The 24,869-nt window shown below is 39.5% G+C and overlaps 1 protein-coding gene across 2 annotated transcripts in view; it reads right to left on the bottom strand.

Annotated features, from left to right (window-relative positions):
• GPC6 (glypican 6) overlaps positions 1-24,869 on the bottom strand; it is an 812,403-nt gene that overhangs the window by 573,851 nt on the left and 213,683 nt on the right. For both annotated transcript variants that reach the window (XM_088136457.1, XM_088136458.1), the window contains exon 2: positions 4,522-4,680. In XM_088136457.1, coding sequence (XP_087992583.1) covers positions 4,522-4,680 — 159 coding nt within the window. The remainder of the gene's footprint in view (positions 1-4,521; positions 4,681-24,869) is intronic.

Here is a 24,869-nt window from a genome sequence, read left to right on the forward strand (position 1 = left end):
TCTAAAATTTGGGCAATGAATTACAATAAATGATTGCTTTATCTAAAGCTTGATGTATCTGTCTTAGATGTAACCACTATGGATAACAGAGTTAGAAGCATTCGTATGGCATGGGGAAACTTATTAGAACAAACATCCTTTTATGCCATCTACAGCCACAAATCTCATAATTTCATATTTTCATATTAAGAAATACACACACACACATTTAGTGATCTACAATTTAGCAAATGACTCAGTTTAGTAGACACAGCCCAATTATAAAATGTGTCTACATTTCTATATATATGAAAATCCAACTTCAGCAAGCTCCAAAAGCAGTCTGTATCTAGACAGTCATAAAGATCTAGAACTCTCTTTCTTGGTCTCCATGGAGATTATTAATTAACTGAAAAGAGATTACAAAAATTTACATATTAAAAAATTACACTGAATCTTGGTAATAATCAGGTTTCATAAAAGAGAAAAGGAGCAAGGCATGCTATAATCTGCTGAAAACAACCTGAGTAACTTCTAAGCATTATGATAACTTTGAATGGAATTATTTACAAGTCAGCCAAATACATGTTGTAATTCATGCATAACCTAAATAAATGAGTAGGAGCAGATCTCCCCATTTCATCGGCCTTAACTGGAAAGCCTGGGTGGCCAAACCACAAACACTAGCGGGAGTGTCTGCAGGGTGTGGTTAAAAGGTCAAGATGGTGACCCCGATGGTGCAATCAAATCTCTGTTGTTTTTTATATGTATTGCACAAAAACTGCACCATCATGGCCATCCTCTTGACATTTTTAACCACCTTGCAGACGTCCCTGAATGTTAGACAACCACATTAATGACACCATTCACAAACCAGTGAGTTTGAAGTCTTCATATATTGTTTGAACTAGAAAGTGAATTTCATTGTCTTCTCCCATCTTAATTTCTGTTAAGTTAGAAAGGCATAACATGTATCTTGAATGCCTATTGATTTCACTTAGATGAAATAACTTAAGAGAGAAAAAATTGATTGACGCTTCTCACCTCTGATATTTTTATTAAGCCTAAGGCTATTATCAGGCCAATGTGATAATCAAAGATAAACTTCATCAAATGAAATCTATAGGTATTCAAGCTCTACATACAGCAATGTAATTGATTTTGGCTCTGATTGCACATCATACTGAGTCATTTCTTTAACTATAGTTTACTGAACAACTATATTATGGCTTAGCATAATGTGGAAACCCAATCTTTATCATTATCAGACTGAATTTCAACAAGTTTAAAACTATTTTAATGTATTTGCTACATACTAATGTAGAGCGGTATTGTAACCCAGCTTCCACGCAATTGTTTTTCCTTTTAGAAAAATCAGAATATCTTCACTTTCCTATATTATTCAGAGGATTAGTTAAGAAATGTCACTGAACAGAAATTGCTTATTAAAATTCATGGCAGAACTCTTTCTGCTGTGGTAGGTTTCAACTGCTGATAGAGCAATACTTAAAAAAAAATTGGCTTGGCCGCAAAACAGCTGCTCATCAAAGCCACCACTTACAAGCAATTGGTGATAATAAGATATCATTATGATGATACTGGATGGATAATATATTGTAAGCTGCTTTAAGGTATGCCTTATATAGGTGGAATACAAACTATAATTGTTGATTCAAAGGGTTGGCCATCTAGATCTACCCTAACCTGTAACAGAAACAGAAATAATCATGAATCAGTTCGGTTGCAATGAGAATATTTCTTTGTCTCAACAATATTTTCAGACATGAAGGATTATTAGTGCACCTTACTATAAAAAGTGATTTAGAAAATACTTGATGTGATTTTTGAGACTAAATAACTATGATTAAGACTTATAGCACCTGAATATTTGTAAGGTGGCCAGCTGTCAGCCTGGACAAAGGGCAGCCAAAACAGTTTAGTTCGATTCCACCTCTGACCCATCATTAGCTTCCTACCTCCACCTTTGGAACACACTTGTAAGACCTGCAGAAGTGTGCTGGAGAAGTGCCAGAAGAACTGGGTGTGATACTTATTCTCCACTAAACCCAAGTTCCCAAAGGAACTGGGCTGGTTGATCACAAGTAACTATATCTTAAAGTAGATTTTTTTTTTTGAGATGTTATGTTTTTAAATACCAGTTTAGCATTTAGGCAGTAAAATGTCTTGATCAATCCTAAATGCTATATGCCACAGCACATGTGTGCGTGCAAGTGTTTGCATTTATTTGTAGCTGTTCAGAAGTTAAGGACAAAGTTGTCAGTGGCACATGCGCCTTGGAGAATCTTCATAGCCATTTGGATGTTATTCTACCAAAGAGAACTGACAATGATCAGTTGGTACTTTTTCAACTCTATTTCAATTTGCCAGGTATGCTTCCAAAACCCACTGGTATGTAGAATGCAACATGCATATAGTCACATTCTAATGCTGTTTCCTATTTCTAAAGGCCTTTGGAAAATCACATATCCATCCATTAATGTAACACATTAGTCATTTTAAAATATATAATCTACATGAAAGCTTATCGTAATTAAAACCTATGTCTTCATAAGATTCAAGTCACTTAAATCCATTAGCAAAATTATTTGAACAGATTACACAATTTCCTGAATGTCATGATAAATAATGCCATAGTTTACTATGAAATAAGTAACTCTGTTTTACCATCTTCAGGTGTTTTACCAGGCATGGTAAAAGAATATTTAATGTAAACTTCACTCAGCATATAGTGGGCAAAATAAAATAGCAAATTACGGCTTGTGCATAATTGTATCCAGAGACACATTCTTGATATTGCTGTGGGATACCTGCACCCTTCCCTTTGAGATAAACAGACGGCATTACTTGGAGCTTAAATTTCAAAAAGGCCCTATGCAATGAGGGAAAGGTCAAACAATTCAACCAGCAGTTGAGTCATAACAACAACAAAATATAATAATTTGAGTAGCATTGTTCACAATCCCATTCTTTTTCTTCCCTCCCATAGGGGACGAAAAGATTATCTTTAGAGCATAATCTCTAAAGAGAAGAATGACAATATTCACAATGAGCTCACCTCCTCTGAAAGAAAGAGAGAAACGTGTGGTTAAGCTTGCATGTTGATGCCACATTATCTTTCTATTCTGTCCAGAGGGCCTGAAAATGTCCATAGTACCAAAATGTGAAGGAAGAAAAATCTTATGCTGGCAAACATTTGTTCTGGAAGAGGAAACGTCTTTTATATATTTATAGGATGACCTCAGATTATGGTCAGCAAGTATTCCTAACTCCTATTCAAAGAATGGCACAAGTACATATGCACCCATCTACTACAGATTAGGGTTTACTGTATCTTCGGCACAGGCTGTTTTTTCTTTTAGCTACCACATTATAAGTTATTCATGAGATGAGCTGTCATGACTACTCCTCTTCGCAATGGAGGATTCATTGAGAAGAACATCTCTGCACAAAGCACAGAGGACATTATCTTTCTCTCTTGCTTTGAGATTTAAAAAACAGATCCCTGTGCATTTATGGAAGGTATGGTAATATATGTAGTATTCTTGGGAACCAAGCAACTTTCTTTTAACAAGAAAACATTCAAGATATTGACAAGTCAAAATCACTATTTTGGTTCTTAAGGACTTCTGCTTTAGACATTTTTTGTCCTTTCAATTTATTTTGTTTTGGAAGGGAGAGAAAGGAATGGGATGGGACACCTGGAATAACGACATGCATTAGATTCTCCATTGCTGATGACAATCTTATTGTAGATTGCTAAGGGTCTATAAAGCCTGCATCAAAGAAACATGGGTGATATCTTACGTAAATGGGAAATATATTCTGATATATGGTTGGAAACAAGTTAGATATTATACTGTAGCAAAAAGCTAACCAAGCTCCCATGACATCCATGACTCCTTTTGCACAATATATATGTCACTGTTCAGCCAAATACACTTTATAATAGGGAAAAGAAGCATTAACTATCCAGCAAAGTAGATCTACTTTCTCTTCCACACACCCTTTCAAAAAGTAGACAACTCTTCAGGGTCTAAGCAGTCTAGTCCTGCATATTACTGCAATTAATATCAGTTACCACAGATAAAGAACAACAGTTTCCAAATAAACTCTTGTCCAAATAACAGGACCACAGTTGGGTATGATCTCCAATTGCCTTGAATATACAATTAATATTCTTGCTGAGTATAGGCCTTGCTAGGATAAATTAGTACAATAAAATCATAGTTATCTTATTTCAGACAGACTGCAGATAAAAGTTCATATATCTGAATGGCTTTCTCCTTTTTTTTTTTTAAAGTACAAAAATATAATTCCTGCATGTATAAAACTAGCATCATGGATAGAAAGATTATAGCCTAGCCATTTCTCTGAAGGGTTTTCCACATGCATGGATCTTTTTAAAATGGAAAGCATTAAGTACTGTAGTTTAATCTCCTACCTGTATGTCCCAGTTATTTCATTTATAAATAAACAGATGCTTTGCTTCTAAGAATAAGCAAAATAGAACGTGCTACTCACCATCAAATTTCTTGTGCCTGGACACAAATGTGGTACGGACAAAATGGCTTGTCTTGTCCATCAAATTCTCGAATTCCAGTTTGCTTTGCTGGCTTAGTTTGTCTTCCATTTCTGATGTGCAGCATGTATATTCCTGAGGACAGATTCTCAAGTGTTCCCCTGAAATGATAGGACATGAATGCAAAGCATCAGTAATAGCACACAAAACCCATATATAGCGTCATATTCTATCATATATCATATGCTGTTATATTCAACAGGCATTTTTTAAAATCACTATCCACAAAAGAATTTTATAATCAAGATGCCACTGCCAAGAAAGAGGTCCCATTACTAGGGCCTTCTTCTCCCCACTTCTCTGCAGGTTAGGCTTACTGGCAGAACTATAGTCTGGAGCTTCCTAGCTGATCGTAGAATGATGGGTTATCTGGATTGGGGAGAGGTAGGAGTATTTGCCATATTATAAAAATTAAGACATGAATCAGGAAGGAATTAAAGATGATTTTAAAAAAAAATCTCTGGAATTCTATCTGTATACTGAGCTTCCTGCAATGCATTTTATTGGCAACACTTGGCTGTTAGACATTCCTATAGGCATCAGCTGATTTCTTTTCAGGTAATGTCAAATACATAATTATGAATAGAAATGCTAGAGAAGTTTAATATTTAAGCTACACCAAGAAAAATGCAGTGAACATGGTAATGAAAGATTTTGTATTTAATTCCCCAGATTATCTCTTGATGTACTAGGCCTATGTTTCTGCACAGCGCAGCTTATATTAATGCAATCTGCCAGTGGAAGCCAATTCTTTAACTTATGAAATTAAAATGCTCAGTTATTACATGAACTGTGACTTTCCAATTGAAGCTGTACTCGGCTTGTCAGAAACGTTTAGCTCAGCTTGCTGGGAGCACAAAATCCCACCATTCTCACCAAAATGTCACCGAGTACTTGCCTCTTCAGTAAGAGCTGCTCTGATGTAAACTGCTTCATTTTTGGTGTAATGAATGTTGATTAAAATCTCTTTGTACTCTTAAGTGGCAAAGCTATAAGCTAAGGGCTTGTACCAACCTTCCCAATTTACTACTCCACAGATGTGTTGGCAGCACATCTTCCAGAATTACCAGCCAGCATTTAATCCCAAAATATCCATGGGAGGAGGGCCAGGAAAGCTTTGTTTTATTTATTAGCAGACATCAAGCTGTTCCAGTTGATCTACTTGGCTATCTACAATCTCACAGAGTAATCGTGTTATGATATTTAAAATACTGATTATGGTTAGCATTGGTAAGTACGTTTTAGTCTGAATCAAAAAGATGGCAAGCTTAGCATCTCTCTCACAGCTTTCAGAATCAAAATTCCACTATAAGAAACTTCGTTGACTTTGTACTGACATGAAATACTTCACTAGCCGAGAAAAGGCTTCATCGGATAATAGATGAGAAAGAGAATAAAGGAAAGAGGAAATTGGATCCCAAGGCATATGAAGTTTTGAAAGGGAAGCATCCAGGTGACGAACTGCCTTAAAACTCTTGCCACTCAGAGTTATATATTTAAGATGGGCGGCTATATACACTTTCCAAAATAAAAACTAAAACACAAAAACTAAAGCAGGGCAGCACTTTGGATTCCAAGACAAAAGGGTGCTTTGGAGCCCAGAGGTGCAACCCAGCACCCATCTGTGGCTTCTGAAAGCAAACCTGTCTTTTCCTGGGGCCGCACAGCAGCTGTAGAGGGCAGTATGAACAAGGAAGTCTTGAATCCACAGCCTAAAAAAATTGGGCAACCTTTAGTTAAAGGTCATTATAGTCTGTCTCACATATCCATTCTTCATTATACATTAGTTCCATATAGCAGATGAGCAAGGCAATGAAGAAGGATCCCAGTTGCTACTCCATGCCTGACTGTGGGTAAAGAACATCTATGCCAGTGTTTCTCAACCTTGGCAACTTTACGATTTTTGGAGGACAAAAAAATTGAACTCCATTTCCTCAGGCATTTCAACATGGGGTCAATTTATTGGTAACTTCAAGGGACAATGTGGATACACACATTGTTGGACATTAGGGAAAGGCTCCCCAGCACAGATGGCAATCTTTTAGTCTGTATTAGAAGGATTTCCTGTCCAAGAAAATAGATGAAAGAATGTAGCAGTTAAAATACTACCAATATTTCTTTTCTTAAATTCCCAGTCTCCACCTCCACTAACTTTTTACTGTGGTTCCTACTGTAATGCTGCTTAGCCCTAAGCAAAATGGTTTCCATTTTTTTAGCCAAAGAAGAACAAGACTTGGGGAGGGGTGAAGAGCAGTGTTTCTCAGCCTTAGCAACCTTAAGATATGTGGACTTCAACTGGCTGGGGAATCCTGGGAGTTGAAGTCCACACATCTTAAAGCTGCCAAGGCTGAGAAACACTGATCTATGCTGAACTTTATTGGGCAATTACAGTTAGCCTGTAACTGGAAGGGCATTTCCTTCGATCCGGTGGAAGCAGACCAGAATGCTGATAAATTGATAAAAGCTATCAGGCAGGAAGCAAGTTCCTGTTTAGCCTAACATTTGCAAAATAAATATTGTTAATGTAACCACTGAGGTTGTGGTTACATTAACACACTATAGTAAAGGTGACCAAATAAATTCTGCTGCCTCAGCTAAAGCATTACATTAAAACCATTATTACAAATGTCTCTACATTCGGTTTCAAGATTTCTCTGCCGTATTCCTTTACAATTATTTATTAAACTGTTACAGATAATCTTAGATGAGGCATTGGTGTTCAGGCCACTATCCCTCTACATTTGTTATTTTTCTCCTTCCTTTTGCCAATCCAGTTTTCTTGCTTGGTCAGGGTTTCCAAACCTTTTGCTCTAAAATGTTATTTAATGATTGATCTGGACATTTACAGAATTATTTCACAGACTGCAATTGTGCTCTCAAGAAATTCATGGCATTTTACTCCAGGAAACTCTTCGTGCTCTGTGCTGTTCTGCCACTTACTGCAAAGATTATATGCCAGAAGGGGCATCCAGTACAGTTGAGTGGCTTTTCTCTCCCCTGAAGGGTTTCCCCATAGAGAAATCTGACTGCTTTAATTTATGCTGGGCCAGCACTATGCCAAACAAAAATGAGAATTAATTCAGCAACTGCCCTATTATAACTCAATAAACCACAGTGCTTCAGATTAAATGTGGTAACTCTCTTCTCTTTCTCTCTGTGGCACATATTATATAAATCAAGTCGATCATCTGCTACAAATTCAACAACTACTGTTCAATTCCCAGATTTATTACTGTTCTAATCTTACATCTGTCTGTACTTGCTCCATATTGACCAGCTTTTACTACTGGATTTGGTAAAATCTATATACCTAGAACAGTACAGCAGTTTACAAGTACTCTGACTTTATATTCAAATGCAGGTAATTGTGGTTATTCAGCCACAACCTTCCCGTGAGGTCCCTTGAGGTTGTAATAAATGAAGCAGCCCTAAACATATATGCTAACATTCCTTAAGAATAACTGCCCTATTGTGAAAATGAAGTAGGTAAGGGTGGAGAAATCTGATGTGTGTTTTAATCAAAAGGTTCCTAGTTCACATTTCCTAAGCCAACAAGCAAATGGGAGAGCAGATATACTTTGGCAACTGTACTTTTCAGCATTTGGCAATGAGGTGCTTCACTTGATAAGTTTGTTAAAAATGCACACAAAAGGTATATTTTAAAGGAACAGTGCATGCAATGCTGAAACATATGAACAAATATTTTATTAGGATATATTGTTTGCCAAGATTAGGGATGGCTTAACCTTCCAAATATGTTTTACATAGTTTCTAATTTTTTTCAATGCTAACTTTGTTTTCTTTATCCTGGGTTATCACATCAGTGTACTTATTGTTTTTCTAAAACTGTGGCAGGAATATTTTTGCTAATATACACATATATGTATGTACTTTTTCTAATAACTGCATATTTGTAATCAGTGATCATGAATTAAACCACAGAATTCAGAAAAAACGTGGATATTCACACATGCATATATGAAATTTACACTGGGACAGTATACATTAAAATGTAAACCAAATACATTTCTTAGTTTTTGCTAGCCAAAATGTTTTGGAATTGCAAACAGTCAGAAATGGGATCCCCTCCTTTCCCATCCCTGAAGCACAGGGCAAAAAACAGCTCTCTGAATTCCTCATGCTGGAGATCAAGCTGAACCAAAGACCTAAATGATTGATAGTACCAAGACTCTTCTCTGGCAGATGTCCCTGAAGTTCACATCTAATATCAGAGAGGATGAATTCTTACCTAATATATCTCAGGTCGCAAGTTCAAGATCCATAGTGAGCTGAAGTTACCACACCAGGCCTGAAGAAACACCTGACTCAGTTAACTAACACTGCAAAGCTCTCCATATTTATTTATGAATAAGTTGCATTGACATGAATGGGGCTTACTCCTGAGTAGATAGCCATAACAACTGTCAAAATATAAAATTAGCCTTTTATTTCTCCCACTTCTGAAATCTTACTAAAGTCCTGACTACAGACGTTAATGATAATGACACCCTAAGTCGATGTAAAATTTTATCACACAATTTTATTCACATGATTGGGGACATAAATTTTACAATTAAAGAATTTTTTTAATGGCGTACTCAAATTTTGATAGCTTCCTCCCTAACTCAAGCCTGAAGCCAACCATTAACTTAATAATTTATGCTCCTTCACCTGAGGCTATTAAACTTGCATAAGAACTTTGAAAAGAATGAAATGATCATTTCTGATCTTCTTTGTTTAATCCAGGTGTGGCCAATACCAAAGGCACACATCAACTGGATCCTGAAATTTAAGAAAACTCACAAAGCAGGAACTCTCTTCTTTTTAACAACGTCCTAGAATTGTAACATACAGAAATGCACGTGGTCAGGGATAGTATGGAAGGCTCTGATGGAGATGAGAAAAGAGAGGGGCTTTCCTAAGCTAATGCATCTTAGAATTCAAGCCAAAGAATGAATGATTATCATCTCTTTCTACTACCTCCTGCGTCAAATTGAACCTGTTACTGGTATACATGGGCTTCTTTCATTTAAGCTCAGAGGAATCTTTAGAGGAAAATTGGAGCAGAAATGACTTGCTTGAGGACACCCAGTGAACTGGTTAAATTAGCAGGACTTAAGACTGGGCATACCATGTCAAGCCTTTATCCCCTTTACTGTTTCAGTTCAGAATAAATCAGCAGGGAAGAAAAGAAAATAGTTCAATCCCGTGCAGCTTCAAAGGATGGTAGTAATTATGAATATCATAAACAAAATGAAAAACATAATTTAATTCCTTTGAATTGTCATGCATGCAGGTCATCATCTCATTATGCATATTCTCAAGGTCCCATAAATTATTTTCTTTACAGTTTTAAATAACAATAATGAACCAAAGAAATAACTAAGTGTGCATTAATCCTGACCAGCATTAAGTTTTACTGAATGTGGTTTCCTTGCCACCAATGGTATATAATTAAGTCATAGTAGAATATTATATTGTACAACTTTTATTAAGCAATACTTGTTTATTTACAACATTTGTAAGGGTTGCAGAGTTTGAAATTCCTAAAAAATCAAAATGATTACAAAAATCTGCTTCAAGGGAAAAAATGGTTTTTGCACAAATACATAAGTGGGTGTAAAATTTCTTCATTGGATTCATATCTTTCTGAATTGATTTGGAGATAGATAATTTGTTCCAACGCTGCAAAATTATTTGAAGATTCAATTCAGAAACTATAATGGACATACTAGGGTATATCCATATACTAAAGAGAGTTTTATGCAAGTAAGAGAATAACTAGACCTACCATTTAAACTGCTCCTGTTCTGTGTTCGTGCTGGCTCGACTCTAACCCAGTTAAGAAAGCCTATTCTGGACTGAGATACTCTGGCAACAGCTTGCAAGGTATTCATCAGATCCTCCTATTTCCTGCTGTTGTGGCCTCCCATCTTTCTTCCAAGAAACCAATTGCCAGTCACTGAACTTCCTATGGATGCATCTTCCTGGATAGACATGTGTGTGTGTGTATGTGTATATATATATATGTGTATGTATGTATATGTGTGTGTGTGTGTATATACATACACACACACACACACTTCCAAGCACAACAGGTTTTTTAAAAAATCCTTTCTCACTGGCTTGTTTTAACTTGATCACTGAGGTTCATAAAGAAATAGAAGTCAAATTATATGACTGAAAGTTAGAGAAGTTGAAATCTCATCATCCTATGGTAGAGGTAATTTATATAACCAAAGGTTGGGAGGTTTTCCTTCCAATTGGGGGGGGGGACCTTTCTTAATAACATCACTACTTGAAATACCTCTAACTGTAATTACATGTATCAATCTTGAAGTAATGTTCATTTTTACAATATTTATTTTTTTCCAATAAGTGCACTGGATGCTTAACCATCCATATCAATATTAATGTGAGACAGTTTAATATGCTTACATCTATGGGGGAAAGGAGTTTCTTTGTGATAATTAGAAGATGGAATCAGAAATGGAAGAAGGAACAGAGTAGTCTACTATCTTGGACCTAATCCTTACCAAGCCTGAATGAGAGAAGTGATGGGAATGGATGGGAAAATCCTTTTTAAGATGCTGAAAAGAAAAAGGGACAAGTATACAAAACAGAAGGAGGGGCTAACAACCAAAGGAGCGTGCAAGGCAGTCACCACAAACTGTTGGAATCATGTCAGAAAAGCTAAAGCACTGAACGTACTGAGGCTTATGAGAAATGCTCAGAAACAATACCCAAAACCAAATGAAAGGCAAAGAGATTGTAGGTCTGTTGCAAGTAGAAAGATGAAATGGTAATGGGCAAAGACAAGAAGGCAGAATGCCTTAATTGATAGCAGGGTATTACACAGCATAATTGGGTAGAAATGCTGTTCTAAGAGAACCAGCATAGGTTTATCATGACCTCTCTCCTGCTTTGAGAGAGTAACTAGTTTAATAGATCAGGGGAATTCTGTAGACATAATCTAATTTTACCTCAGCAAAGCTTTTCATGAGATCCTCATGAATAACATGATAAAAAAATGGGTTAGATTATACAATTGTTCAATGGATTCACAATTGGCTAAATGACAGTAATAACTGTTTTTTAGTGGAATAGGCTGCCTCATGAAGTGGGATGTTCCTATTTATCCAAATGCTTTACTATTCTTGTATTGATATCTTCTATGGCCTATTCCAGCTTTGATTATATGATTCTGAAATATTTAGAAGAGTTCAAATACCAAGTTAACTCAATTTTTACAGATTTCCATAGATTCATAAGAGTTTATAAGTATATGAGCCATACTTTTTTTTCCCCATGATGGCACTAGGTTGGTGTGTTGTGGTGCGGCTGAGGAGATTTTACGTAGTTTAGAAAGTGGAAGAAAAAGGAAAGTATTTCATGTTGGTGCCAATGTTTGATGGCGACTGGATGGTACTATAGAGTGAAGAGATGATTGGTGCTGAGTGATGCTTGTGCTTGATGAGGAAGAGGAAAGAGAAGACGAGGGAAATGAGGGAAATGTGAGCAGGAAAAGCATGAGTATGAAGGAAGAAAGGAAAGAGAGGTAAAAGACTGGAGAATGGAACACAGGCTATACCAATGAAGAGCTATGGAGATGATTCTGGATGAATGGAGCTTGATGAATGACTGGCAACTGGAAGGATCTGGCTCCTGGAAGTAAATACACCTGGAGCCTCCAGCATACTGTTGAGCTTTGAAGATGCTACTGGACTGGCTGCCTGGATTTGTGAAGTGCTCTATGGTTGAGGCCAGATTTTTGGGCTGGGTCTCCAGGCAGTAGATGAGTGTTGGTGGCTTGGCTGCCCTACAGTTAAAATGTATGTTGTCTTGCATACGTATTCAAATTACTTGATTTTTTTTCCCCAAATGTTCTTGTTTAGATATTTTTAATTTTTATTTTTCCATGAATCAATAATAAAACCATGAATATATATGTTTAAAACATTTCAGATTACATAAAGTGTATGTATAGAAAAAAACAAGTCAAAATCTTGTTTAATCTGTTTTATAGTGGATCATTTAATGATGTATTTAAATACCACTGTGAAAAGTAGTACCAATTTTCCTTATATCAATAGATATATTATGACAGTGTAATCAGATATTGTAATAAGATCTTTATAATATTTATTCATTCAGATCATGACACTAAAAAAAAAAAAAGTTCAAGAACAAGTCAGATGTGAAACTGAAAAAAAAAAGAAGTATACTTTTGCCATGATGTTTTTAAAAATGACCATATACATTCTCTGAAATTAAATTCCTGTACAGAAGCACACAGGACCTTCCATATATAAAAATTAATTCACATGGAACAGTATTACAGCTTAATACAGGTTCTAAAATTTGATTTCAATCTCTAGACAGAATTATCTGATCCAAAGCTAAAATAAAAAGTTGTTCAAAATATCTAGGTAAAACATCTGTATGATCCTTATTAGGTCCATAGTGCAATAAATAAAACATGATTATTAAGACATGTAGCCTCCAATATGTCCTTCTGGAGCTATTATTACTTGTCCCTCTACAAATTGTGAAGACTTGTTAATTAAAGTCATAACACTCTTGCCGATTTTGAATTTCCACTAATATATATGTATCTGTCTCTACCTGGATTTCACCAATTTAATGACTTCAGTTTTGTACAAACTTCAGCACTAGAGAATAAAAATTGGATAGGAAGGTTCAACAGTTGGTAAAAACGATTGAGAGTTTTTAATAAGACTATATATATCTGCTTGTGTGACTAATTTTATTTTATTCAGTGTTTTATACACTACCTTGGAATTCTTTGATGACTAATTAAAACCTGAAACAGTAACTAAAGACAGGAAATGACTTGGGTTTTTTCATTCTAGCCCACTTCTCACAACTTGGGCCACAGAATTTGTTTGGGTTACAGGCAAGGTCACTCTGCCTTTACTAGTGAATGTTCTTAAAAAGCAAATTTGAAATTTGCAAAACTTGTGTTGTTCTAGGAAGCTATATTGTACTTTGGTTAGAGAGCTCTGGTTAGAGTTCTAGATGGTGATTCCTAGGGCCAACAAATCTGGGCTGCAAAAATCTGGATTATCACTAGATGGGAGCAAACAGTTGGCATCAGAGAATATCAGACTTGGAAATAATCTTAGAGATCACATGATCCAACCCCCTGCCCATTGCAGGAAGCCACTACTACAGCAAACCCAACAGATGACCACCAAGTTCTGTTTAAACTCCCATAGCAAAGGAGAATCCGCTCATCCTGATGCACTCTGTTCCATTGCTGAACAGCTCTCACAGTTAGCAAAACATTCCTGGTCGCTAATGAAAATCTACTTCTTTGCAATTGAAACCCATTGTTTCTTGTTCTGCCTTCCAGAACAAGACTGAACAATTCTGCCCCCTCCAACAATTCCTGATAGTTTTTTTTTTTTCCCTTCCAGGCTCCCTATCTAATAAATACCAACACAGACTCTATGATGTGAATATTATTACTGCTTGCCAGAGTTTCCTGTTCTTTTATATTCTACCTCCAAATTTCTGAGCCTATTTCCATTTGTGCTTCAGGTGATTTACAAATGTCTTGGCATGGCTCTCTTAGCGTACGGTGTGCAGCTACATAAGCCTATATGGGCACTATTTAAAAAAGGGAAAGAGTACATACAGTATGTGTTAGTCTGACCTGGGCAAGCATTTGATCCAGCATTACAGTTCTAAATGAGACCTGGATATTGTGTTTTTTCAAATCACAATCCAGTAGCCACGGTACAACAGGAAAGTACTGGTTGATCATGAAAGAACAGGTCCAAGCCACATCCTTGAACAATTAGACATTAAACCCTTTAGGTTTCTGGTCATTTGCAGGACTCAGACTCCTTCTCTCTCTCTCTCTCTCTCTCTCTCTCTCTCTCTGCATGAACAGGGCCTTGTACAAGGGCACATAAGCTCACAAAGCTGTCCCTTTTTTCACAACTCCTCAGTCCCCCAAAGCAATGTCTCCATTCATGACTTTAGTAGAGCAGGGCATGTTAAGTGTATTAAGCATATGAAGCGGCAGCTGCTTTTCCAATATTAGCTCATCAAACTGACAAATTGTCACTCGTGATGAGCTGCAAGGTGGCAAATTGTTCCAAGAGGCATATTGTCTTAGTATATTGTAGCCTGTTTCAAGTTTGTGTCTATGCTTTTGTAATGCCTGCCATAAAAAAGGGGAAAGAACCGTGCATACAAAGGGCTGCCTTTCCAGAGATCTCTTTCAGAATGGCTGCCTCTGTGACTGGCTCTGCCATAGCCAGTAAGCAGAGCATCTGCCTAAAAAGCAGTTCCATTATTAAGAATTGAGCCCATTCTGTCTCAGCTTTAAGGCACATGTGAGGGTATTCCCTTCCATTCAGTGTAATGCTGAGTGAAACATGTGCATACTGTTCCTGAAAGCATGCTGTGCATATTCTTACATTAAGTCACCAGGGGCAGGAGGGTATGATTAGATCCCACCTATGCCAGCATCAAAAATGACATTCAGGAGTCCTGAACTCAACAATTTTCAGTAATTCCAGCAATCCCCTAGAAAAATATATGTATCCTTAGACATACTGTAGATCATAACATTCATAGAGATTAAAGAATAGAATCGTAGATTGCAGGGATGTTGAGAACACCAGAAGCAAAAAGCCTGCTGAATATTAACAAGCCAGAAAAGTTTGATTTAGCATTCTGTCCAATATTCAGGTGAAGAAAATTGAAATGTCACTTCACTGGACCAAAGATGGTTCCCAATGAACAGTCCACCTTGACTCCCCTTCTGGTTTAGCAATTATCTTCTTTATCGCATATAACAATGTGGCACGTTGCCCTGCTGAAACTGCTTCTGGCATTTAAATTGCACAAGTCAACTTCTCCACTTAAACTCAGACTCAGACATGTGATGATTTAAATTCATTCTACAGCAGCTTTTGGACAAAGCAAGATTGAGGCAGTATTTTTCAAAACAGTCCTTTGCATATACAATAACCCTATCCACATACAGTATTTTACAGTCCTAACAGACTGTAAATGCATCCTTTTCATCTTCCTCCTTCTCCCTCCCCCAGCCTTTGCCCCTGATCCCCTGAATTCCTGAAATCACATCCCCTGCATTCATGTTTGTCCTAACCAAGGGAAAAAGAAAAAAAAAACTTTCTTCAGACACCTTTAGTGTTCCCTTAGGGGCTTGAGGTCAATTAAAAAATGAATGCCTTCCAAAACAGATTGATAATTAGTTAACAGTCTCTTCATTACGAGTCCCATGGGAGACATTAATTTACAAGAAGTCTGACCCAGTTGTCCTTGGAAAACCATCAAACTTGCAGAAATGAAGGCCACAGCAAAACTGTTCATTTGAATACAGCACAGGCACAATAAAGCTGTTATGTCTGCTAATCATCTTGCAGATCATATTCTTCTGTTATTACATTCTTCAAGCATATCTAGGTAAACATTTTTTTTTAAAATGGTACAACTAGAGGGTATGAATATACAATGCATCAGATCATTATTTCATGGATTGGTAGATGGTCCCACTACCAGTTGGATTTGCAGTTGTTTGACCAACCATAGCCAACGTGTGGTCCTTAATGGTAATGGATCTATATCTACACAGGAAAGAGATACTGTATATGGTGGGGTATGTCCTGGGCCCAGTGCTCTTTAACATTTTATAAACAATTTAGACAACAGAATAGATGAGATGCTATTTTTCAGGCAACACAAAGCTGGGGGGAGGGGATTATTAACATCTCCAAAGACGGTTTAAAAGGATCTTTATATTTAAATTTATAAATTGGGTTTTCTTCTATAAAATGTAGTTCAGTGACAAAAAATGCAGGGTTCTGCACATAGGTAGGAAAAATCAGATGCATAAGTACAAGATAGGTGGTACTTGGCTCAGGGTAATACCTGTGAGAAGAATCTGAATGTCCTCCTGGCAGACCACAGATTAAGCATAACCACTAGTGTGCTGCAGCTGCCAAAACAGCCAATGCATTATCAAAGGTATAGTGTCAAGATCATGGGAAGTGACTGTTCAGCTCTATGCTGCACTGGTCAGTTTTCAGTGCCACAATACAAGAAGGATGCTGGGGAACTGGAAAGAGTGCAGACAAGAGTGACAAAGATGGTAAGGGGCTTGGGAGCTAAATCTAATGAAGAACTGTTAAAAGAATTGAGTATGTTTAAACTAAAGAAGAGAAGGCTAAGGAGGGACAGGAAAGCAGTCTTCCTATACTTGAAGGGCTGCCATGGGAAAGAAGATGTGGATTTATTCCCTATGGTGCCCTAGATAGGATAGGAATCAATGGGTGGAAGCTTCACAGACAGAAATCTAAACTCAAAACAAGGAGGAATTTCCTGACTCTGGAATTCTGTTCCTAAGAAGTGGAACAGGCTGCCTCTTGGAGTCATTGGTGATCTATCACTGAAGATTTTCAAGCAAAGGTTGAACAGCCATTGTCCAGGATGGTCTGAGGATTCCTTCCCTGGGCAGGGGATTGGGCAAAAAGACCTCCAAATTCTCTTTCAACCCTAGTATTCTATGAGATCAAGAGGTCAAATATCCAGGTATCACACATCATGATAAGTCATGAGTTTACTTTGATTTTGGTTTAACATACCCAATTCTGTGATTCATAAATCATGGTCCACATTGTCCAAACCTGACCTGCTGTAGTTTATTCTACTGACCATAGTTAAACAAATCCCAGTTAGTACAATATGCACGTTGGGTCGTGTTTAACAACCAGGTATGTAGCTACATAGATAAGTAGGAAGACCAGATGTCCTAATTTACAAAAGACAATACTGCCCCCCCCCTTTTTTTTTAAGTTTTAAAAAAGACTATATAGTCTCCTGTATAAATTTGCCCACTATTTGAAGGATTTTTCAAACCAACTCTATTCTGAAAATGAAAAGGCATGGAATCAGAGGTGGCTTGGGAGTTCAGGTCCATGAACTTCCAAGTTCCAGATCACTGAGGGCCCAATACACAGTAGAGGCCATATGTTAGCCTAGTTTTACTTCAGGGCAGTGGTAACAAGATCTGGTTTGGGGGCAATTTGTCTTTGAGGGAGTGGGTGGTCCCTTGTCATGGCCAGATCACTCTTCAATTGTTTTGGAGTTCTTTATGTACTCCCCTGCCACAAGGAATATGATCTATTTGATCAGTCCACTACAGCAGCCTAATGGATCTACTGGGTTTCAAAAAGCTTGGGGTGTTCCTGAGGCTCTGGTACGTAGTTCAGCTAAGGCCTTAATCACTGTTTCGAATGAAAGGATGACTGTAAGGAGCCACGCCAAGACAATCCTGGCTTTGTCTGTAACCGCTACGCATTACTCCTGAATAAACTACCTTTTGTCTGAGCCTGTGCCTCGCAAGCTTCTGTTCAGCGCCGAATGCAGTGAACCTTACATCTGATTGGCCACAGTTGATCTAAAACTTTTATATTGTTGCGAATGTGGTTGGGCTGAGGAAGATTATCTGGACTCCTTTCAGTCAGGATTGTGGCCTGAGGAGAGTACTGAGATGTCATGGATTGCACTTACTGAAGACCTGTGGCAAGACTGGGATGGTGGCACATCCATCCTGGCTGTCCTAGATCTCTTGGCAACTTTTGATACCATCAATCATGGTGTCTTTCTGGGCTGACTTGGGGGGCTGGGAGTGGGGCTCACAGTGCTACAGTGGTTTCTCCCTTCTTCCAGGGTTGGTTCCTGTCACTATTGGTAGTGGGGGAGAGAACTAGCCCTAAGCCCCTTCAGGGCTACACAGGGTGCGGTGGGGTTCTATTTCTATTCTATCCTGTTTAACATTTACATGAAGCCACTGGGTACAGCCCCACTGGTATGGGATTAGGTATCATGGTGATGAAACTCACTTATACATCTCTAACCCAAGCAGTCCAAGTGATGCTGTCAAGGTTCTGTGTTGGTATCTGGAGCTATGGGGTCTGGATGAAGAAGAACAGATTGTGGCTCAACCTTGGCAAGACCGAGTGGCTGTGGGTTTTGAAACCCCTGGATCTGGATTACCATCTTTGTTTCCCCAACCAGAACTGGTGTGCAATTTAGAGGTCCTCCTACACTCCTGAACAGTAAGCATAGCCACGTCTAGGAAGTCTTTGAACAGCTTCATGTTATGTGCACAATTGTGTGCCAACTATGTTCCTAGACCTGTGTAAAGGAATCATAGATAACCTTGAAGAAAGTATGCAGAGAGAAATAAGGGAAAATAAGAGACAGTCTTGGAAAAGAAAAGGGGTGGAACCCCCCCCCCCCCAAAATAGCCCTGCCTTGATTTGGTGTGGTAGAAGAGGGGGCAGAGGGAAGAAACTGGCACCACTCAAAATTCTGCTATTGTACCTTAATAACTATAAAGAAGCATTCCTATAATCCTTGTACCATCTTTTTCCTGGCCTGACCTACCTTGAAGGGCTGACAACTAGAAGGCCCCACTTAAAGTTACTCACGTGTCACCTTCTATTGCAATGTTCTGTACCATTGAAGACTACAGCTGGTCCAGACTGAAGCTGCATCAGTAGTTATGGATGTATCTCAGTATATCAATGTAGAGGTATTACATGGCTTCCAGTTGCAATTCAAGATGGGACCATGGAAGTATACCTTATCTCTCATAGCATCTGTCCTATGGAACAGCATGGCTGCCAAAATTTGGATGGCCCCAACTTGGCCAGTTTCTCATAGAATATTAAACACTTGGCTGTTACTCCAAACATTGGCCAATGACATTAGATGAGCCTGTCTTGTGTTAAATTGTTATTACCTGAGTGCAATATGGTTTTTTAAAATCCTTTTAATTTTTGTTTGTTTTTAGTTATTGTGAGCCAACCAGAATTGTATAAGAGCGGGTGGCCATATATGGAATGAATGAATAAATTAAAAAAAAAAAGGAAAGGGAAGCCTGCAGAAGCTTTGAAGTTACCTGTAAATTAGGCCCAGATAATCCTAATGAATTGTTCTGGATTTCTATTTAGAGTATAATAATGATGTCTGTATAATTAGCAATACAATTTTGCATATGGCAATTTAATGCAAATATGTATCCTATTTTGTTTTGTTTGGGGCAGTGCAGAAGTGGCCATTTAACAGCTTGAAGCCTTTGGACAAGGGCAGGGTAGAAATGCCAGAAATAAACACAGGCGTCCAAGGAATCTACAAAATGAAGGCATTTTCTTTTTCCCTCTTATCTCCAGCATTTGCTAGTAGATGTTATACTCCAGCTGAACCTCTTACACTTAAGCATATTTAATCTCCTTTAAATCTGTCTTTGTCAGCTTGTCACTGCTGCTGTTTCTCTAAGTGTATGCAATTAATGCATTTAATTGTTTTAATGTCACCAGCAAGAATGAAAAGTGTATTTTTGTCCACACCAAAAATCCAGAGGTGGCGACCCATCAGACGGACAGTGGAAAAGATATTGCCTACTCTACTCGCTTGTTCATATTCAACAATCGGGGATGCAAGAGGCAACGTTGCAAATGGTCTTCCATTTAAGAGTACTGCAATTTATTCTGAAAATGCCACCTGTCATGCAGAGGAAGGCATCTGTAATTATAGGGTTTCTCTTTTTCTTTCAGCAGTTTATAAATAAGTGTCTTATTTCTTTCTGGTGATTTATTTCTATCAGATTATTTAATACTGCAACAGATCAAAGTTATATTACAGGGAGATCAAATAACCAGTGGCACTCCTATTTAAATATGATTTCTTAAGACGTGTACATTTTTATTTCATAGGGTTCTGTTAACATAATCTTTTTCCCCACAGAAGCCTTCCAGGTTTATATTAATGATACTAAGTAAGAAGACAGACTACATAAAAGCGACTTTAGCATTTCAAAATCTGCCTGTTTTAGCATAGAACTGGCTAAGAAAGATATATGTTAGTCCAATAATAGTTCATGTAGAACTTTATTTGCAATATTCACATGTGAATATTTAAAATAAATTAGAATAATAAAATAAGTTCAAATAATAATATGCATGTTTGTGAAGGTTCTTTTACTTTAAGCTCAATGCTAATGCTACACTGCTATAATCCTGTTATTATTATTATTATTTTAAATGATTGCCCTGCTACCTGACAGTTATATCCCCTGAATTCACTGGGGCTTTTTCTGAGTACTGTGCAATTTTTACTGATGCACCATTTGTACTTCCACTTGAAGGCATCCTCTACACCAGTGTTTTTCAACCTTAGCAACTTAAAGATATGTGGACTTCAACTCCCAGAACTCCCCAGCCATCATGGCTTGCTGGGGAATTCTGGGAGTTGAAGTCCACATATCTTAAGGTTACTAAGGTTGAGAAACACTGCTCTGCACCCCTCCCCAAGTCTTGTTCTTCTTTGGCTAAAAAAATGGAAATAATTTTGCTAGGGCTAAGCAGCATTACAGTAGGAACCACAGTAAAAAGTTAGTGGAGGTGGAGACTGGGAATTTAAGAAAAGAAATATTGGTAGTATTTTAACTGCTACATTCTTTCATCTATTTTCTTGGACAGGAAATCCTTCTAATACAGACTAAAAGATTGCCATCTGTGCTGGGGAGCCTTTCCCTAATGTCCAACAATGTGTGTATCCACATTGTCCCTTGAAGTTACCAATAAATTGACCCCATGTTGAAATGCCTGAGGAAATGGAGTTCAATTTTTTTTGTCCTCCAAAAAAGCCTCTTTCTTGGAATCCCGTGTACAGTACACAATGGCATTACTAGTGAAAACTAATACGCATCTTTAACATTCTGTCAAGGCTCATTAGAAATTAGATTTAGCTACTATATAATTTCAGATTTGCCACTTTAACCCAGGACATCAATTCAGAGCATTTTTCATGACTGGGCAAAGAAACAGTCTCCCCAAAGAGGTTAGCTTTCATTTTTTCCCATATTATATAAATCAGTGGATAATTTTTCTTACTTTATTTTTCCTGTGTTTCCCTTTTCCCAAGAAAACTGCTTTTTAGATCTAGAGACTGGGATTTGTTGCCTTAAGAAAAGAATTTCCCTCAAAGCAAGACCACACAGCTTCACAGTTCAAAACTGACACAAGGTTTCTTGTGCTTTTGCAAAGAAGTTCTAAAATACCTTCCTTTCTATTTTTTTCCCCCAAGGCCCTAGATCATGGCTGAAGGGTAAACTCTGGGGTAAAAGGGCTAAAAACTCCCCACTGTCAGAAAACAACAGACACGGGTTCGGTTATCCAGTAGACAGAAGTTTTTATTGGGCACGTTTGCAAAGGTGGGTCCCTCCCGCAGCAATGGAGGAACCCCGAAACAAGGTCTGACAGGTTTTTATACCCCCTATCTGTCCTCCCCCTCCTACGAGGGCTTGGCTCACAATCTCACCTTTTTTACCGCCCCGGAGCGCCGCTAATTAACCGCAAAACCGCAGACATTCCACTTTCCGAATCCAATCAGCGCAATACACATTCCAATCCCCACTTGACCCGACAGCCGCCCCCTGCCGTTTCTCTTCACTCTGGAGCGAACGTGCCTCTTGCCTGCAGTCTTTCCTCCCTCCTGCCGTCCCTCTCCACTCTGGTGCGAGTGTGCCTTCTGCCCATCCTCCCTCCTGCCACCCCCCCAAGGCTGCCCCATGGTGCACAGCGCTCTCCCCTAGCAAACATGGTTCGTTTGAGGCCCTCACTTCTCCCTGCCTTCTCACAATCCCCCTTTTTCTTTTCACGCCTCTGTTGGGCCTCAAACCTGGCTAACAGGATTGCTCCCTCGTCCCGGACCCGGGGCTTCACACACTGGGACAGGTAATTCCCACAAGCAGGGAGGCATTGCATTAAGCAACATACTAGGACCAGTAAGGCAATGAAGCCAATGGCTAGTACAGAAAGTTGTTTTAACCAAGCAAAGTTAGGTAACCAACTAGTGAGCCACGACCAATTCCATCCCTCTGGATCCTCGGATATGCGAGAGGCTAAGGTCTTCAACTTGGCTAGTTTTGCTTCAATATAATTCTCATTGTTGGTTAGGTTAAAGCAACAAAGACCTTGAAAAGATTCACAGCCTTGTCCTGCCCTTAATAGGAGATAGTCTATAGCTATCCGATTTTGAATGACCGCCCTCCTGATCTCAGTGACTTCTTCAGTGAGGGCTGCAATGAGAGAGGATGTAAGGTTGACACTTTTAGCCAGGAGGCAGGCCACCTTCCTTAGGTCCAGATAAGTTCTTCCGCTCAGTGCAGGAACCCCTACTAAGGAGAGGGCCAGAGCCATGGCTTCTGTTTTGGACAAGAGTGTCACATCACTCTCACAATCAGATGGCAGCTCCCTTTTTCTTTTTTTCTTTTGATGGGTGCGCTTGCATTGGAGGCAGGGCATATAGAGAGGTCAGGCGCCCTATGGCACAAGGGCCCCCTGAACTATAGGCTGGAACATAGGTGTAAGCTTCATGTCCACATAACAAAAAGAAACCTTTAGGTAGGTATAGAGGGGTTGAGGCGTAAGGGATATTATAGACCCCTCCACAAGTGAAAGCAGGACCTTTTGAGGGTAATGGGGGGGTACGGTTCTGGGTATTGTTGAAATATACACATTGAGTTGCATTGGTTATCCCCAAGAGATTTAGAGCCATTTGCCTTTGATTAGTCCAGGGTCTTGGTATGGGAGAAGACCCAAAATGATAGAACATCCCCCCCCCACGGGGATCATCCCCAGTGATCAAAGCTGTCTGTGCCAATTCTACGCCTTTATGTTGGTCATCTCCTCCCCTGCCTTAGTTCAGTTCCTTTTAAGTTTTACTTTGAGTCCGTCTCCCGGTTGGGCAGTCCATGGTCAGGGGTCGGGAGCTCGCTTAACCCGATGGTAGTGGGTCCAACCCCCCTGTCAGGTCCGAACCGCTGATTCAGTTGTCAGGAGAACTTGGTATGGTCCCTCCCAAGACGGCTTCAGCTTCTCATCCTTCCACGTCTTTATCAGGACCCAATCCTTTGGCTTGTGGGGGTGTTGGTCTTTCAGCAAGGGGGGCCGTTGAGCGAGGAGTCCCTGTTTTCTTAGAGACAAGAGAGATTGTGACAGTACCAAGAGATACTTTCTCAGGAAGGCATCCTTTAGCTCGGGGATAGGCTCTCCCATTGGAGCCAGGAAAGGTCTTCCCATCATCAGCTCGAATGGGGAGACCCCCACATCCTTGTGAGGGGCTGTCCGCATTCGAAGCAGGGCAACCGGAAGTGTCTTTGTCCAAGGTAGCCCTGTTTCCAATCCCAGTTTGGTGAGATGTTGCTTCAACACCCCGTTGGCCCTTCCCACTTTCCCACTGGAGTCAGGATGCCAAGGGGTGTGGAGTTCCCATCGAACCCCCAGGCTCCAGTACCACGGCTTTACAGTGTCTATCAAAGCCTGCACCCCCCAGTGAGACCCTTCGTGCAGTTTCTCCACCATCCCCCTCATGTCAGCACGGCTCACTACTGGGGTCCCCTCAATTGTAACCCAATGACCTGCTTCCTCCCTGCAACCTTCCCTTTCCAGCAGCTGTGAGTAAACCCCGTTCCAGCCAAATTTTCCCGAAAGTGTGCACTACTCCCCAGGCGTATCGCGAGTCTGTGTAGACAGTGAGGGACACTCCCTTTCCCAACTCTAGTGCCCGTTTCAAAGCGTGCACTTCACACAGCTGAGCCGACCAGTCCGCTGGTAGTGCCCCCTTCTCTATTGTCTCTCCCTCCGCCGTCACTATCGCATATCCTGACTTCCTTTGTCCCTGCTCTACTCGGCTAGACCCATCCACAAACCAGACCTCACCCTCCTCCAGCGGGACCTCCTGCAGGTCCTCCCGGGTCTTTGTTTGCAGCTGCAACAGGGTGGAGCACTCGTGCTCCGCCGGCTCCCATTCTTTCCGCTCCCCCGCAAGAAACTCCGCTGGGTTCAAATTCCTGTCTGTTCCTACCACCACATCAGGACTTATCCGGAGAACTGTCTCATATTTCAACATCCTTCCTTCTGTCATCCAAGCAGCCGCCTGCTGACTAAGCACACTTAAGATCTGATGGGTTGAATGGACAATCACGGGGCTCCCAAAAGTGAGTGTTTTCCCTTCTGTCATTAGCACAGCAGCGGCAGCCACTGCCTGCACACAAGTCGGCCATCCCCTCACCACTGGTTCTAGGGCTTTGCTCAGGAAGGCCACTGGTTGATATTTCCCAGCCCGTCTCTGAGTCAGCACTCCAATGGCAGTTCCCCCATGGGCTGTAACGTATAGGTGAAAGGGGGGGCCAAGTTCGGTAGAGCCAGAGCCGGGGCCG

Source organism: Python bivittatus, unplaced genomic scaffold (assembly GCF_059951505.1).
Source record: "Python bivittatus isolate LINGU-HERP-01145 unplaced genomic scaffold, Pbiv_v1 ctg000060_np1212, whole genome shotgun sequence".
In the NCBI taxonomy this organism is placed as follows: Eukaryota; Metazoa; Chordata; class Lepidosauria; order Squamata; family Pythonidae; genus Python; species Python bivittatus.